At 32.7% G+C, this 16,633-nt stretch overlaps 1 protein-coding gene across 1 annotated transcript in view; it reads left to right on the top strand.

Annotated features, from left to right (window-relative positions):
* The window catches only part of LOC117177020 (ejaculatory bulb-specific protein 3-like), a 55,087-nt gene that overhangs the window by 28,163 nt on the left and 10,291 nt on the right, over nt 1-16,633 (top strand). Inside the window, exon 2 of the mRNA XM_033367475.1 lies at nt 15,373-15,559. Coding sequence (XP_033223366.1) covers nt 15,373-15,559 — 187 coding nt within the window. The remainder of the gene's footprint in view (nt 1-15,372; nt 15,560-16,633) is intronic.

The following is a 16,633-nucleotide window of genomic DNA, read 5'->3' as shown; positions in this document are numbered from 1 at the left end:
TCTATAAAGGATACTCTCCGAAGCAGATACAAACGTCTCATCCGACAGATTTGGTCTTCCGAACTGTCGGCGAAGAACAAAGTATCTGCAACGAACATGCTTACCGTTCCGGTACTACTCTATTCATTTGGAGTAGTTCCATGGACGAAGAACGAGCTCATATCCCTTGATATCGGGACAAGAAAGGTTATGCACATGAACACAAGCATGCATCTTAAGTCTTCCGTTCCGCGACTGTACATCTCACGCCGTCAAGTGGGTCGCGGAATGTTGAGTCTTGAATGTCTTCACAACAGGATTATTCTGGGTACAGCAGATAGAGTTGCAAATGGAAGAGACCCTCTTCTTAAAATGGTCAGGAATCACGAAGAAGTGGGCAAAGGAGCGTTTCTGTACAAAGCAGTGGAGGAGGCTGCTGAAACACTCGGACTTGACTTCAGTATTAGGGTTATGCAAAACGCATCAAATCTTATCTATCTCGAGTACTCACTCCTGAAAGACCGGATTAAGAAAGCACAAGAGACAAACTTTCGTGAACAGCTCCTCGATAAGGGGATGCACGGTATCTTCCACAGAAATGTGAAGGATCAGTCAATGTCTTGTGAGCTAACGTTTGCTTTCCTTAAATCACCCGGATTGAAGTCTGGTACTTAGGGTTTCATTTCTGCATGCCAAGACGTTGTCATTTCCACCTTAACATACCGTCCCCACATTTTGAGCCAAGACATCCCTGATGATAGCTGCAGGGCGTGCCATGCACACCCCGAGTATTTAGCTCACACACTATCTAGTTGTCCAACTCACGCGGGAACGACCTACATTCAAAGGCACAATGCGGCACTAAGAGTGCTTTATTAAAATCTCTGTCACTCTTACGGCATTAACCTTAATATCGCTCCTCTTAATGCTCCTAGGGAAATTGAGTCAATTGTCGAGAATGGGAAGTGCCGCATATACTGGAACTTTATATTATCGACAATTGCTTCTGTTGCTCACTCGAGGCCTCACATGGTTTTTCTTGACTTCGAGAAGCGAACCATGTTCGTTATCGAATTTTCGGCACCAGCTGACAAAAACATCATAACCAAGGAGAATGAAAAGAAAGAGAGGTATCGAGACCTTATAAGGGAGTTGCAACGATTGTACCCGGAATATTTTGTTAAACTAATCGTCCTTATCATCGGCGCTTTTGGAGGTGCTAAGCTTTCACTTGCTAATGGCCTAAAATGCATCCCTGCGTGTCAACAATATGCTAAAACACTTGCGGGAAAAATACAGAAAGCGGTTGTCCTTGGGTCGCTCCGTGTTCTTAGGGTTCACGAGGCTTTTTCTGGATCGTCGTATTGATTCCTTGATTCCTTTACAGACTGTAACCACCTATCTCACGGCCGTGAGACGTGGTTGTGGCTGAGATTTTACCGCGATTTCGCTGGGAGCGGATGCAGTTTTCCAGATTAGCACCCGCTCCCGGCGAAATCCTGCGGTTGTCCTTATGACAAATTTTTTATTATATTTGTGTTTTCATATACGATTTTTGCCAGTATTCTCATAGTAATTAAACTCAAATTCCTCTAGTACTACGCCAGTGTTCGTTCACCAAGTCTTGGCGAGACGATGGTATGAACAATACACCCAGCACTGCGCCAACACGGGTCCGTCAAGTTTTGGCTGGACGTTGACAAGCCCACTGTGTCAGTACTGCCCCAGATGTAAGTTACAGCTCAATGCAGGCATTTCCCATTGGGTTATTCTCCTCGTATCTGATGTGCTTTTTAGATGATAAGCGATATTTAAAAAATATTTAACTCAATGCGTATTGTGCGAAAGCTTCTGAATATTAAGCATTAAGCCTGAAAAGTAAATGTCAAGCTTGGTGGAGTAATGATAAATACAGTAATGGTATAAATTCAGTCGAATCCCGGTCAGGTAATTGTAACGAGATGTATTTGTTTAAGTTCCCTTACCTAATTATAAATACATTATAAAATGTTTATGAACGAACGATTTTTTAAATTCCAGCCAAAAGTCTGCTGGACTATGTTAGCAATTTAGCTGGCGATTCTTTTCTGAAAAGTATTAGATTTTTTCGTCAATTTGATTTTCGTTTTCAAACCTGCATAAAAAGGCAATTCGTAAACGATTGGTTCACCTAGATTATTTTTTATTGACAAATGAAAAGTTTAGACGATTTCCTCTCAAAAAGAACCATTTTTGAGCAACAATTCACTGACAGAAATTTTTCTTCGCTCGGAATATTTCTTTTTTCTGTCAAGATTATTATATTTTTTATGCAATAGATATTGTGGTACAAATGTGAAAATATCTCAATTTTATTAAAAAATGGTATGTTTGTAACGCTGTAAATTGCAAAGGTTTATCCTACGAAAAAATAGCAAGAGGCAAAAGAATTTTGTTTTTGCTCAGAGATGCTAAGAATAATTTTATTTTTGTTCTTAATAATGAATGATATTGCTTTAAAAAATCGTGTAAAAAACTGTCAGTGATTATGAAAAAATAAACAGGAATTTCTTAATCAGGAGGCATTTTGAGATTTTGACGTGGTTATTGAAAGAAACATTTCTTTGCATTTACACTCAATGGACACCAGTTCGATTCCTGATGTAGGTGAATTTCTCTGTTTAAGGTTCACCACGATTTTACTTATATATGTTATTTAAATTTAATATGCATAACAACAACAATGTTGATTATGATTTATTCTGAAACAATAAAGTGTACATGTAGGAAAATATGTATTACAATTGAAGTATGAACCAATTTATCGCCCTGGGGCATGGTTTAGGATTTAGGCCAAAGAAATATTAATTTGAATCAGGCGGATATTTTTTGGCTTTAAATATTCAAAATTTTGATGTGAGGAAATAGTTTTTTACTCATGTATCAACTATTACTTTTTTCGTTTAAAATTCGTCTTTTTAGGTAGCAAATGATTTTTTGTTTGTTAAAAATGCTAATGTTTGGTTGAAAATTAATCTGTTTTGTTTGAGAATTCATTTATTTTGAATAAATGAAAATTTATCTTTTTTTTATGAATTAAACTCTTTTTAATTTAAACTGAAATATCTTTGTTCAAAATTCAACGAATTTAATTGTTTTGTTCAAAATTCAACTATTTTGTAAGCAAATAGTTAGTATCTTCAACTAAAACAGATCAACTTTAAACCAAAAAGTTGCACTTTTAACCAAAAAAGATTAAGTTTCCAATGAAAGAGATGAAATTTCTGACAAAAAAGTATTGTTGTTAAAGAAAATAAAAAATGTGTATCAAATTTTTAAATTTTCGGGTTCATACATGATCGCACACTTGACTGCACACTTTTTGATTTCGGATGACATACATTTAACTCTTGACTACTAAAACTATGTCGGTCCTATCAAAGTTTTAGGCCCTGTTATGTTGGCGTCACATTGATACAGAATTGAATATTTATAATGATTCATATGTGAAAAAACTGTTTATAATAAATGTAATTAAACTTTAAACTTTATAAATCGACTTGACAGTTATATAATCAGCTATCAAGAGAAATCCATTAGTGATAAATTATAATAAAGGCAAAAAGAATTTCCAATATGATCGCAATCGCACCCAATGAAAAAATTGATACTCTCAACCATGAGGAGGTTCTCATAAACAGGATGGTCGAAAATCAAATTACAAATGTATTGGAAAGAGAGATCGGGAATATAATTTATATCATGTCGTATCTGATGTGAGTGGAATGCTAAACGAACACTTATTTATTGTTGCTTCATGCGATTGGACCTCATTGACTTTCTCATTGTCAGCTATGCTACTCAATTGTATGCAACTATATATATTTCGTTCGTAATCACGATGGCTCATTGCGTATTGTATTGGTAACGCACAATTCATTGTCACAAAGCCTTCTTTCCAATACGGATGATTTCCAATCTTACCAACTAAACTTATCAATTTTAATACGCGAGAATTACAATACTAATGCCGTAATTAAAATCGATATAGTGTTTCGTTCAACCTTGCTTTCTCTCTAACGGGATACCGTTCATATTATGACTCAAGATAACGAATATAACGATGGGGTATGCAATATCAGAATGTGCGGCTGGAGGATATTGGAAGGAGTACAAAAGCTCAAGCTCTTTATAATTATATAGCATTATTATATCCGCTTTTTAACTCGATGGGCTCAATTCTGATCTCTTTTAAATTAAAACTGTTTCATTTCAGGAAATTTAAATGTTAAATTAGGCGCTGTTAAAAAACTACGTGACGCTATTTCGAAAACTTTTTCACCTCTTCCCGTCTTCGTTACAGATTACCATACAAAGCTTGGACCATGCAGGGTGACTTCTTAAATACGACAACCGCCTCCCGCCCTTTAAATCAATTTTTTTATTGATTTCATTTGATAAACGCAAAATATATTCTTTTAAATAAAATTAATGTATAGGTATGCAGTATACGTCATGTAAAGTAAATAGACTGATGCTATTTTGATTATCATGAAACTTGGTACACAAAGGTTTTTTGAGTCTTTGAATCCGAATATGTTATCACACGGAAAAAAGTGAATAGTTAAATTTGCCATTTTTTTGTGCATCATTTGAACTCTGAACGCATTTTTCCTGGAATTTAGTAAATATGAAAACTTACAATATCCTTGTTTACTATAGTCTTCGCATATGTTGCCATTTGAAATGGTAAAATTTACAAAATTCCAAGACAAATTCGTTCAGAGTTGAAATGAGGCACGATAAAAAGGCAAATTTACCTATTCACATTTTTCCGTGCATAATTCCAAAATTGAAAATGGCGGATCCAATATGGTGAATCGCAATTACGTATAATTTAGCGGATTTTCATCAAACTTGGAATAATAAAGTTTTTGGTCTTTGAATTCGAATCTGGCATTAGAATTCAAAGATTCGAAATAGCGGATCCAATATTACGACCAAAAGTTTAAAAAATCTAATTAGTTGGTAAATTTGGATGAAAATTGGTACTTGAGAGATCTTTATATCCCTAAAAATTAATATGGAAACAAATTTTTTAACTTCAGAATTGCTGATCCGATCAAAATTTGTAAAAATGAATAATTTGTCGGATTTCAACGAGAGTCGGTACTAAGTGTTTTTTTTTTCGGTTTACTGCACGGAGAAAAATGGATGTTCAAACGTAACATGTAGATTTTCAGGGTTAACATATTTTATGTTTAACTATAGGACAACAATCTAGATGTTCAAAGTTAGCATCTGTAGATCCTAAAAAGTGAGATGTTACTCTCTAATATCAGGAGTTTACTTATTTATGGTCATTTAAAAAAATAATTGATAACTTATTTGTGAATTTAAAATGAAACTTTATTTGTTTATCGCCGAATGAAGAACAGATAAACGGTATGAAACGTCGATCAGATGATACATTGAGTCAAGTTGAGGTTATGTTCAATATTTTTAATTCAAAATAAAAACGGGGGTAAGTAATCGGAGAACGAATAAAATGTAATATGAATTTAAAATTCTATCTATTTTAAGTTACTTGAACTGAAATTTTATTTTAAATTGATAAACAGTTTGTTAAATATGTTAAGTCAATAAACCTGAAACTTAAGATCATTGTTCCCTCCTTTAGACAGAAAAAAGTCGTTACTGAATTTTATTTAAAGATAGCTAATTTGATTCTTTGGAAATATTAAAAAATTGTAATATTGAACATATACCTGTATAATCGTCAAAATTCGTTGACAACAATTGTTGTTTTTTTATTTTGGTAGCATATGGTATGCAATTTAATCTAAGAAAATAATTTCTGACAAATTTCCACCGCGATTACGCTAAACAAATATTATTCGGTCGGCCCAATTTTCGGTCACTTTGTCGAGGACGACTGGAGAACTTTCACGAATAACGCGTTCATTCTTGTCCTCTAGCTCATCAGTTTTTTGCGGCTTGTCGGGGTAGACGAGAGACCAACATCTCAAAGGACGTCAAGTCGCAAGAGCGAGGTGGCCAATCGACATTACCCTTTTTCGATATGATTCGTCTATCAAACATTGTCTTCAATAAATTGATGGCTTCAACGGCCGTATAACTTGTTGCGGTCGATATTTATGGGAAATTCTTTTCAAAGATTAAATTGCATACCATACGCTACCAAAATAAAAAAACAACAATTGTTGTCAACATATTTTGGTGTGCTTCATTTCAATTTAAGAAAACGTAAAAAAAACACCCTTTATATACGTCCGGAAAGTCCGTATGTTTATGTACGCTTATAACGCGGTCGAGTCGAAACGGACGGATCTGCCAAGGGAAAGGGAGAGCCGTAAAAAGGAAACTGGTGTGCTTGTGCCTATACGCTCGAACTCGGCCTATATTTTCAAATATCAACAAAAATATTTAAAAAAAATTTTTTTATGATGCTAATTAATTTCTTTTAAAAATATTTTAAAATAGTCTTAAGGTTTAAGTTGAAGATATTTTTCTTGTAATGAAAATAGTGATGTGTTCCTTCTATTGTAACAGAATTAATGTTAGGAAAAATATTTTGTATTTTGTTAATATTTGTTAATAAGTATCCCACTAATCAAATATACAAAAGAAAACATCATTTTTGCTGCTATTTCAAAAAATGGTAAATTGATCAAAAATGCTTTTTTCGAAAATATGATTTTATATTATTATTTTTTATCAAAAACAGTACGTAACGACACTTAATTTTAAATTCGGTTAAACGTTAAATCATGTTCAAAACGAATTTCAAATATAGGTGAATTTTAGATTCATAGAAGTTTATAATTATAGAAAAGAAACTGAAGGATAGTTAGTGAAAACAATACTTAAGATCGTAATGTTTTATTTAAATATAGTTATAGGATAATATTTACATGAATAATTTTATATATTATTTTTTAATGAAATAATTTCCATTTCTTTTCTGAAATTTCATAAAATAATCTAAAACAATACATTTAATGGTTTCACGTTTACTCATTATGGTTAAAAGGTGTTTCAGGTTATTGTTGTTCTTATATATATTATCTACGATGCCTGTGATTGGCTAGATAGTACCACCATGGAGACTGGTTGCACTTGATTAGCCAATTAATTCTTTTATTTTTTTGTTTTCTTTAACCCGGGAAGATGGAAAGCCAAATTGTATTGGTATTATATCCATTGTCCCTATATTGATGTTATTAGGTCTATTCTTTATGTCTTCTCTATGTTATCTTGGAAAAATATTGTGTGTTCTTGTCATGATGGTTTTTTTGTCAAATAAAATGTTATGTTCTGTTTCGATATAATCCTCCGCTGGTGCTGATTGCGTGAAACTTTGTAGCCTGACTTTATTCTCATGTTCCTTCATACGTTCGCTCACCGCTCTCCCGGTTTTTTCAATATGAACTTTGCCACAAGAATAAGGAATTTTATGTAGGTACTTCCGGTTGACTAAGAGTTGCATTTTTTTCTTTGGGGTGTTAAGAATTTGTTCTAATTTTAACAGGTGGTTTGAATATGGTTTAGCGTTTCCTCAGTTTAATAGAAATATAAAATGGTAACGCAAAAAAAGTTATAATTTTTATGCCTTTAATTTACCAGGAACTATTGAAATATAACTACATAAAGTGGTCGAAAAACTTCATTTTAAAAATTCCCTGAATTTTTTTAGACGAAATTTTCGTTTTCCCTGGTCATGAATATTTTAAAATCAGCATTTTAATCATAGAACCTTTTATGAACGGAATAAAAGACTAACATTTTATACTATAAATAAAAAGTTCAAATTAATTGAGTTTATTTCAAATAAAAAAGATTGTACCATAAAGTATGAATTTTCATTTCAAAAGGACGAATTTTCAAAAAAACAATGGGACTTTTCGACCAAAAAGAATGACTTTTCAACAAAATACACTAGGACAAGCAAGAATTGCACAAGGGAAATAAAGAAAAACGGTTAGAAGATCCCCAATATATAGTGTGAAGTCCATTTACGGTACACCCGAAATGATGGGTAAAGCAAGCTCCCAGTGTAGATAAATTTTAAACAAAATAGTTGAATTTTTTATAAAATTAAAAAAAGGTATTGCTTACAAAAGTTAAATTTTTAACCTGAAAATTTGTAATTTCGTCGAAAAGGTGAATTCTCAATGAAAAATGTAACAGTAGAGTTTTCAACAAATGAAAAAAACGAATTTTCAAAAAAATACTTAAATTTTCAACTATAGTCTAATTTTGTACAAATAATTCAATTTACCACAAAACAGATGAATCTTTAACCAAATATTTGAATTTTCAACACATACAGATGAATGATAAAAACATTTAATAGTTGATATTTTAACAGCAATAAACAGAATTCTCAATAAAACATTTAAACTTTTAACCAAAGAGATAATTTTCTACAAAACAGTTCAATTTTCAACTAGAGTTGAATTGGGTTGAATTTTCACCAAATAATTCAATTTCCCACAAAAGAGATGAATTCTAAAAACAAAACGACCAATTTTTAACTAAATAGTTGAGTTTTCAAACCAAATGATCAATTTTGCAGTCTAAACAACGAAGTTTCAGCAAAAGAAGAGTTTTGTGTAAAACAGTTGATAATTTTTAACCAAACAGCCGTACTTTTAACCAAAAAATATGAAATGTCTACCAAAAAATATAAATTTTCAAACCGACAGAACGAATGTTCTTCGAAATAGTTACAATTCAAGCCCAAAAATATGAATGAAAAAAGTAAATTTTCGAACCTGTTGAATTTTCAAAGCAAGAAGACAAATTTGTAATAAAACAGGTACATTTTCAACCTAGAAGATGAATTTTTAAATAAAAAATAATTTTAATAGTTTATATTTCAACTGAAAAAGATTTTAAATTTACATAAAAAAATGTAATCCACTAAAAAAAGACGAGAAGAATAATATTGTCAATTTTTTAACGTAGAATCTTTTATAAACAAAATAAAACGATTTCAAATTTAAATTGAAAAAATTCAAATTTCTTATCCCTGATTTCCAGGATTTCAATGTTCAAGCAACGTTCAAGAGTTTGCGTAAGAGTCAAATTCTGACTGATGGAATGTTAATAATTTATATTGAAAAATGTTAGCAAATATTTTCATATCATGCCCTATTTATTGAAAATGGTGGACACAAGCTAATTAATAATTCTTGATCTGCAGCCGACCCCATCATTTCACAGAAAAAATAAAAGATAAAGTTTACAAAGATTCCAGGTGAAAGATAGACCGCGCCAAATTTAACCTTGATAGGTAAACTTTACGTGAATCGAAGATAATTTCCGATTCTTAACCTTGTCTGGATAAACTTTCGCCTTATAATCGCTCACTTTTTACTCGAAGTGTAGCCAAAATTACGACGCCAGCGCTATCTATCGTCGTTTAAGATCATTAAATTTGAAAGAAACGGGGATTTTTAACTGTCAGTTGTTTTTGCGCTTTTTGCTAAATCGTATTAAATAAGTTCTAATTTGTCTAGAAACTTTTTTCTTTTTTTTTATTGCTGATTCTACACTTTTTAGCGAAATTTGTTCACTCATATTTTGCCGTTTTTTATTGCTGCTAAGGACGCCGTAGCAGACGACAGCTTTTTTCCATCGTAGGATAAACTTTCGCCAAATAGCATGTAAACTTTAATAGCGGGAAATTTTACGTGCAACACAATGTAACTCTAGGTTTTTCTGTGTTATATAAGCTATTATGTAAAAGAAAATCTTGTAGTACGTCCTGGCCTAAAAACATGTAATTTGTATCCGAATAATAATGTTGTAGAAACAAGCTCGATTCCAATTTCAATATTTCCACATTCCACACCCTCAACACGTACGTCTCAATTTACATAATTTTGATTTAACGTGGAATTCAATGTGTTTCTTCCCTCCCTAATATATATTTTACCGCCACCTTAATATCTTTATTTGGCCTTCCTAATATTCCCATGCCTTATTTCAGAATCTCATTTTCCCATCGTAATATGCCGTATATCCTCCATCCAAATATCGTATACAGTTTCACCCCAATATTCTGCTCACATCTTATATATACTATATCCTATATCCTACATACCCATTTCAATTACGATTTGCTGGCCTCAGGTGTACGTAAGGTGAGAGTGAAAATACTGCGAAAAAAATTAGCAGAGATAATTAAATTGAAATTTTGATATGTTAGGAGGTTGGAAACTGTTAATTGACGGACGATCGTGCTTGGACACGTAGGTCCATCAATTCTACGATTCGTCGAATGAAAGTAATATATGTTACAAGGCATCAGGTATTAATGGATAAACCATTAGTATCCGTGTCTACGACTATCATAAAATATAATGGTGCTCACGGGAATGTGCACCTACGCAAGGTAGTATATCCTTTACGACCACCTTAATACCAGAATTACCAACCTTCGAGGACAATTCGATGCTTTATAATTAAAATAACCTGCTCCATTGCATCTCACTTGCTTTTTCCATTTTCACGTTTGATACTACCTTTTTCATTAGACGATTGTATCAAGAACAGCGAAAGTCGCAGAGTGGAACAAGACAAGTTTTTCCGGACAAATTATAGTTTAACTCTACTTATACACTGCTTCTACACCTGTCTAAAAAATGTAAACATGTCGATCTTTGTGCAGATTACAGTGAAAATCTCAGCGGCGAAAATTTCTAAAAATATGGGACAAAGTACAGATTGAAGATGAAGGTTTTGCATGTACTGATGAAAAAGTGTTCAAATTTTTATACGTTTAGTAATTATTTTTTGAGAATCAAAGTTTTAAAAATACCAGAAGCTTACGAGATATTCAGAATACTGAACTTTGAATGGCTGTTAGCACATGAAAATAAATTACAATAAAAAATCTCCAGGAAATATTTGAATATCTTTGATTCTTTCTGTGCACAATGATATTTTTTAGAGTCAGAAACAAACATTTGTCATTAAGTTAATAACAAAAGAGTAGCGAGATATCATCAGCATGCACGGCAGGAGACCTTGTCTGTGCTACTGCTACTCCTACAACTGCGTTCAAGACGGTGAGAAAACAATATGCATCATTGTCTTAAATGACGAGAGAATAGAACAAGTTGATAATTACGTATTTCTTGGTAGCCTATATTCACGAGTGACAGAAAAATAGATGAGGCATGGACGCGGGTAAGAAGGTTACCGCTAGAGCAGGACCTATTATCAGAAGTAAAAGCATATCAAATAAAGCTAAAATGGCAGGGTGAACTTCCGATTAAGGTTTACCTCCAAAATCATTCACACTGCGTATACCTTTGTATTTGGATGCGCTGATTACAAATATGATAGTGAAAATTGGCGACTAGGCGATTTTCATGGTGAAACCATGAAAAAACCATAAAAATCATAGTTTTTGGCGTTTATCTCAGGCAATATGCAAAATTTAAAAAAATGTTTCAAACAAAAGTTGTAGACCTCATTGAAAGACATATTTCTTGTTTCAAGCATTTTTTTCTACGATTGATCATTTTCGAGGTATGTATACGTCCATTGGTTTCGGCTTGGTTCCTAATCACGCTCTTCACCGAGGGAAGGTTGGAGTACTTTGAAGAGCATATTTTTTTAAAATGTTTTGTTAGTATGTAATTTTTTTGAGTTTTAAATATTTCTAACGATTTTTTTTCCATTTTTGAAGGCTTTTTGTTTTTTATTGGTTTTATCAACATTTTTATCTGTTTTTGCCGGTGTTGCAAATTTTAATGTCCTGCATTAATTGCGAGAAAGGATCAGCGCTCATTTTTTTTACTCGGCGCCGCCACAAAAACTCGGAAAGGTGATCCGCTAAATTGTTTTTTCGAACACCTTCACGAGATAAAAAGCGACGCATGCAACGCCAGGAGGACTCAATGTTCTGGGTGTGTGCCCCAGTATCTGAGTTCACGAATTCTTCGGAATGATTCACCGTTTTATGCACATAACCGCAATTCTCTAAATCTATGTAGCCTTTCCAGAAATTGGTGTTGATTTCTGTCCCGGGAGCTACATGCCTTTTTTATTAGATCGATTAGAGTATTTTTATCTCTTTTGTTATCGGGGCAAATTTCTAATCGATAAGTATGTACATGTCCCCGGTGAATCATTCCTAAGATCCATGACCCTTCCACCACACGCCCTCTTTCGTACTTTCGACGACCGATCTTACACTCGTCGATTTCCACGATTTCGCCAGCACCCCCAGTTTGACCCTCATCCTCAAATTTTTGGTCAAGAGCAACCATGCAAACCTCTCTACAATAAGGAAAACGATCGGAGACGGTTTCTGAAGATATTTCTTGACCTTCAACAATACTGCTTTCTCGAATGGTTTGCTCAAAGTTTAAATTTACAGTAAAGTTTATGTAATTAGCATGCAAGCTGCTGGAGAAATTCGGCACCTATCAAACCACGTATTCTCTGCTACAGTTACATTGTGATTATACAAGCCTTTTTTTTGGCAAACAAATTTACCACATGACAGCAGATTATCTACGATAACCATTTTCTTTTTATGTTTTGAACAGTATCTTTCGCGTGGAATTAATTCAATTTCGCGTAACCACTCAAGGGTTTTTTCACGATTTTGAAAAATTTGGCTCAAATCGAAAACATTATACTTTTTGTCCATACTTTATTATTTTTAGTCAGCGACGAGCAAAGCAAGCTTGTGAAGGCAGACGAATCTGCGAATATTGCACCCGACTTCGTTAGCTAATTTATTATGTTTAGGACTAAGTGTCGATTGCGAGACAATGAACCATGCGCACCTAGCGGTATTTAGCTTGAACTACACAGTGCACAGTTATATTTTATTGAAGAAAACGTATATCCATTTAATTAGAAAACTTAGAGAAATAATGTATGTCACATACCTCCCCCTTTTCCCAAGTCTCGTGAGGGACGAGAAGGCACCCCTGTGACTGGTCACAGAAATAATGTAAGGCCTCACCCTTGCCCCTTTTCCCACGCATCGTGGGAAAACCATTCTACGAGCCCATATTCACTATTCAGCCTTCTAGAATTTTTCATATCATTTAAGTCTATTTTCTCAAAAACTATTAGTCGTAGAGTAAAAATGAATTGCACATAAAATATGTATTTTCAAAAATCTACAACTTTTATTTGAAGTTTTTTTTATTAATTATTAATATTCACTGAGATAAACGCCAAAAACCATGACATTCATGGGTTTTTCATGGTTTTCACCATGAAAATCGACTAGTCGCCAATTTTCAATATAATTTTCATAATCAGCGCGTCGAAATACGTAGGTATACGTAGTTTGATGGGTTTTGGAGGTACACCCTAATCGGAAGTTTATCCAAGGGAGTAGCGACATAATTCTCAAAGAATGTGGTGCAGAAGAAACACTAGTTGACACAAGGGAAAGAAATAGGTTAAAATGGTTCGAGCATGTTGAAAGAATGCCAGATGCACGACTAACAAAACAAGTGTATCAAGGTAAAGTAAATGACAGCGTGCCCAAAGACAGACCGCGAGAAGAATGGTTAGAATGTGTGAATGAGACCCTAGTTACAAGAGAAATAAGAAGCCACAGAAACACGAGAGCTTGCATGAAAAAATGCATGGACGTGATGGAACCTGGAGAAATATACCAAGATAGAACAGTATGGCGACAAATAGTTAATAAAAAGAGTGTAAGTAGAGTGAAAGAAGCCTAAAACAAAAGACCTTGGTTCCTCCCCCAACCCCAAGTGAGTCATGTAATAATAATAATAATAATAATTACATAAATATACTATTTTGTGTTTTCATAATATGAAACTAGAAGATTACACGATTATTATAATTTATTTTTTTTAAATAAAATTTTAAAAATTTGTAAAATTACATATTATAAAAAAAAATTTGTGTAGTATTCATAAATTTTAAAAGGCGGTTTTAGGATTATCAATTTTTAACTGTTTAAGTAATAAATTTCTAATTGGAAATTATAATTCTTTAAATTCATATTATTTTATGGATGCATGTTGAATCTAAGAAGAAGAAAATTCGCCTACTTAAGTTTCGTTATCGAATTAATAATATTCTCTGCTGAAAGAAGCAAGTATTAGGTCAATTGAAAAAAATATTTATTACGTTTTATTCGCTCATCATATAAAATTCTCCTCGCCAGCAGGTGGATGTAATATAGTTATTTGCAATAAAAAATGCTAAAAGTAAAACTAATTTAAAATTTAGATATACAGGCGTTTGGACTTTGAAGGACATAGTTAGAACGGATATAACTGTAATGGGTAGAAAACGCTAATGACTAACTCGTGCAATTAAGTGTGGGTGCAATTTTGAAATATTGCCTGCCAAGGACACACAAATCTACCACTCTCCTGAGATACTTCTTACAATGTTTGATGCATTTTAAGAAGAAATTTATCATATAATCGTTCGATCAAAGAAGGTTACTTAATTATGCCTCCTTGGTTTCTGATTTCATCATCATCATGATCATCATTATCATCGTAACGTCATAAAAATAGCACGTGATTCGACTCATAAAATATATTCTATTCTGTCGAATGCAAAATTTACTAAATGTACCTACCCTGTCTTTTAAAATAACCCGTTAAAAAATAGAAAATTCTGCAGTGGCGTGCAAAATTTTTTCCCTAGGCTGAACTGCAGAAAAATAAAAAATATTAAATAATTGCAGACGTGTGTAAGCAATGAAAAAAAAAACAAGCTCAAATAGCTTGGTACGCGCGTAATTGACATATTTATTTAATGCCTAATTATCTAATTAAAATACATGCCTAAATTTGAAGATGTATACAATATAATTAATAATCAAAAAATGAATTAAATATTGAGACAACTACATCGAATTTCATACCATTTTAATTTTAATTTGAAATTTTTTATTTAAGAAATAATTTAATAAGCTGAATTGGTATTTTTATTGTAATCAGATGTTCTTAAAAGATAAACACTCAGAAAACAGATTCTTTGATGCAAAAAACATTTCTTCAAATCAAAGAAAAGTTTCTTTGATTCGAAGAAATGTTGTTTCTGTTGTTGCGAAACAAGATTTTCTTTAATTTGAAGTTATACGAAGTTAATTGAACAAATGTTTAGGAAATAGTTTATTTTATTTCAAATAACTATTTTCTGAGTTTGTTTATTCTAGGTTTTGCAACTGAACTTTTTAAATGTTTTGTGGCAAGAGTCTATATTTTTTATCTAGAAGAAACAATTATCACATTCAGAATTGCAGAATCAAGGGTTCACTTACCCGACATGCGGCGATTTACCATGGTTTATGGTATTTTAATTTAAATTTTCATTATAATATACAAATTCATGGATTCATTGGGACTTAATTTTTTTCAGGTTTCGTTGATGTGTTTGGTGATGTACGTAACAATGGCTCAATCAGCCGAAGATCAGAATGCTGCAAGAACTCGAGTCTCAGATGAACAATTGAATCTTGCTTTAAGTGACGAACGCTATTTAAGAAGACAACTGAAGTGTGCTTTGGGTGAAGCATCCTGTGATCCAGTGGGTCGTCGACTGAAAAGTAAATTTACACGTCAAATATCTAACTTTTGATATTAAGCTACTAAAGTATTTCGCTCTAAAGCGACTAAATAAGACTTGGGACAAGAAATCTACTTTAAAACTGAGATGCGCTCGTGCATTAAAATTCATTCAACCTCGAAAAACAATTTTGAGAAACAATAAGACAAAACTTTCTAATAATAAAACTTAATCCACATTTCATATAAATAATTTAACGAAATCAATGCGTAAATTAATTTGCAAATCTTATATTCTTCGGGTTTTCAAATTATTAAATAAGACCAAAGTAACTAAGATGACATACCATTTTGATTGGGCATTTGGGGTTTTCCTTTCCAAAGCCATAGATCGCGGAGAAACCTGGGGAAAAACATGATTTTTGCCACATTCGGGTCAAAAGATTTAAAAAACCACAGAATAGAAAACAAAAAACACTATAAAATAGATAGGCATAACCACTTCTAGTTGAAAATTCCTACCTACCTCACTGACTGCAATACTAGTCCAGGCATCTGGTAGTTTGGTTCCCGAAAAAATCCTACTGCCAATGTTTTTAATGAGAAAGTTCCATTAGGGTGTCCCTTTTGACATATCAAAAATGTTAGAATACATCAATTTCCAAGCCGGTTTTTTTTAAACAATTTCAAAAGTTACATTTGTTTAAATGGATAAATCCCCATTTTCTTTGGATTTTTAGGAAAAAATCACTAAGTTTCAAAAAACACTGTGTACGTTTTAGTTTTCGTTAGTGATGCCACGGGATAAAATATAGTCTAAAAAATTGTCGTACATCCCACGACAAAATTACTTAAGATTAAATGAAAGTGGAGTCCTTTTGGCGTAACTTTAAAAAAAGTGTCCTAGCCCTAATAGGTTACGAGATATGATCTTGAAAAGTGCACTCTTCCTTTGTATCAAACACGTGTATATAATTAATTTAGCATGTATAATACGTCTTTTACCATTAACAAATAATTAATTGTTTCTATCAAATGCTATCTATCACCACTTATAATTACATTTTGGTCTTCTTTTAAGTATTTTAGTATCAAAAGAGTAATGATAATTGATT

Source organism: Belonocnema kinseyi, chromosome 7 (assembly GCF_010883055.1).
Source record: "Belonocnema kinseyi isolate 2016_QV_RU_SX_M_011 chromosome 7, B_treatae_v1, whole genome shotgun sequence".
NCBI lineage: Eukaryota > Metazoa > Arthropoda > Insecta > Hymenoptera > Cynipidae > Belonocnema > Belonocnema kinseyi.
Note: the sequence above shows the minus strand (reverse complement) of the source record. Positions and strands in the feature narration are given on the sequence as shown.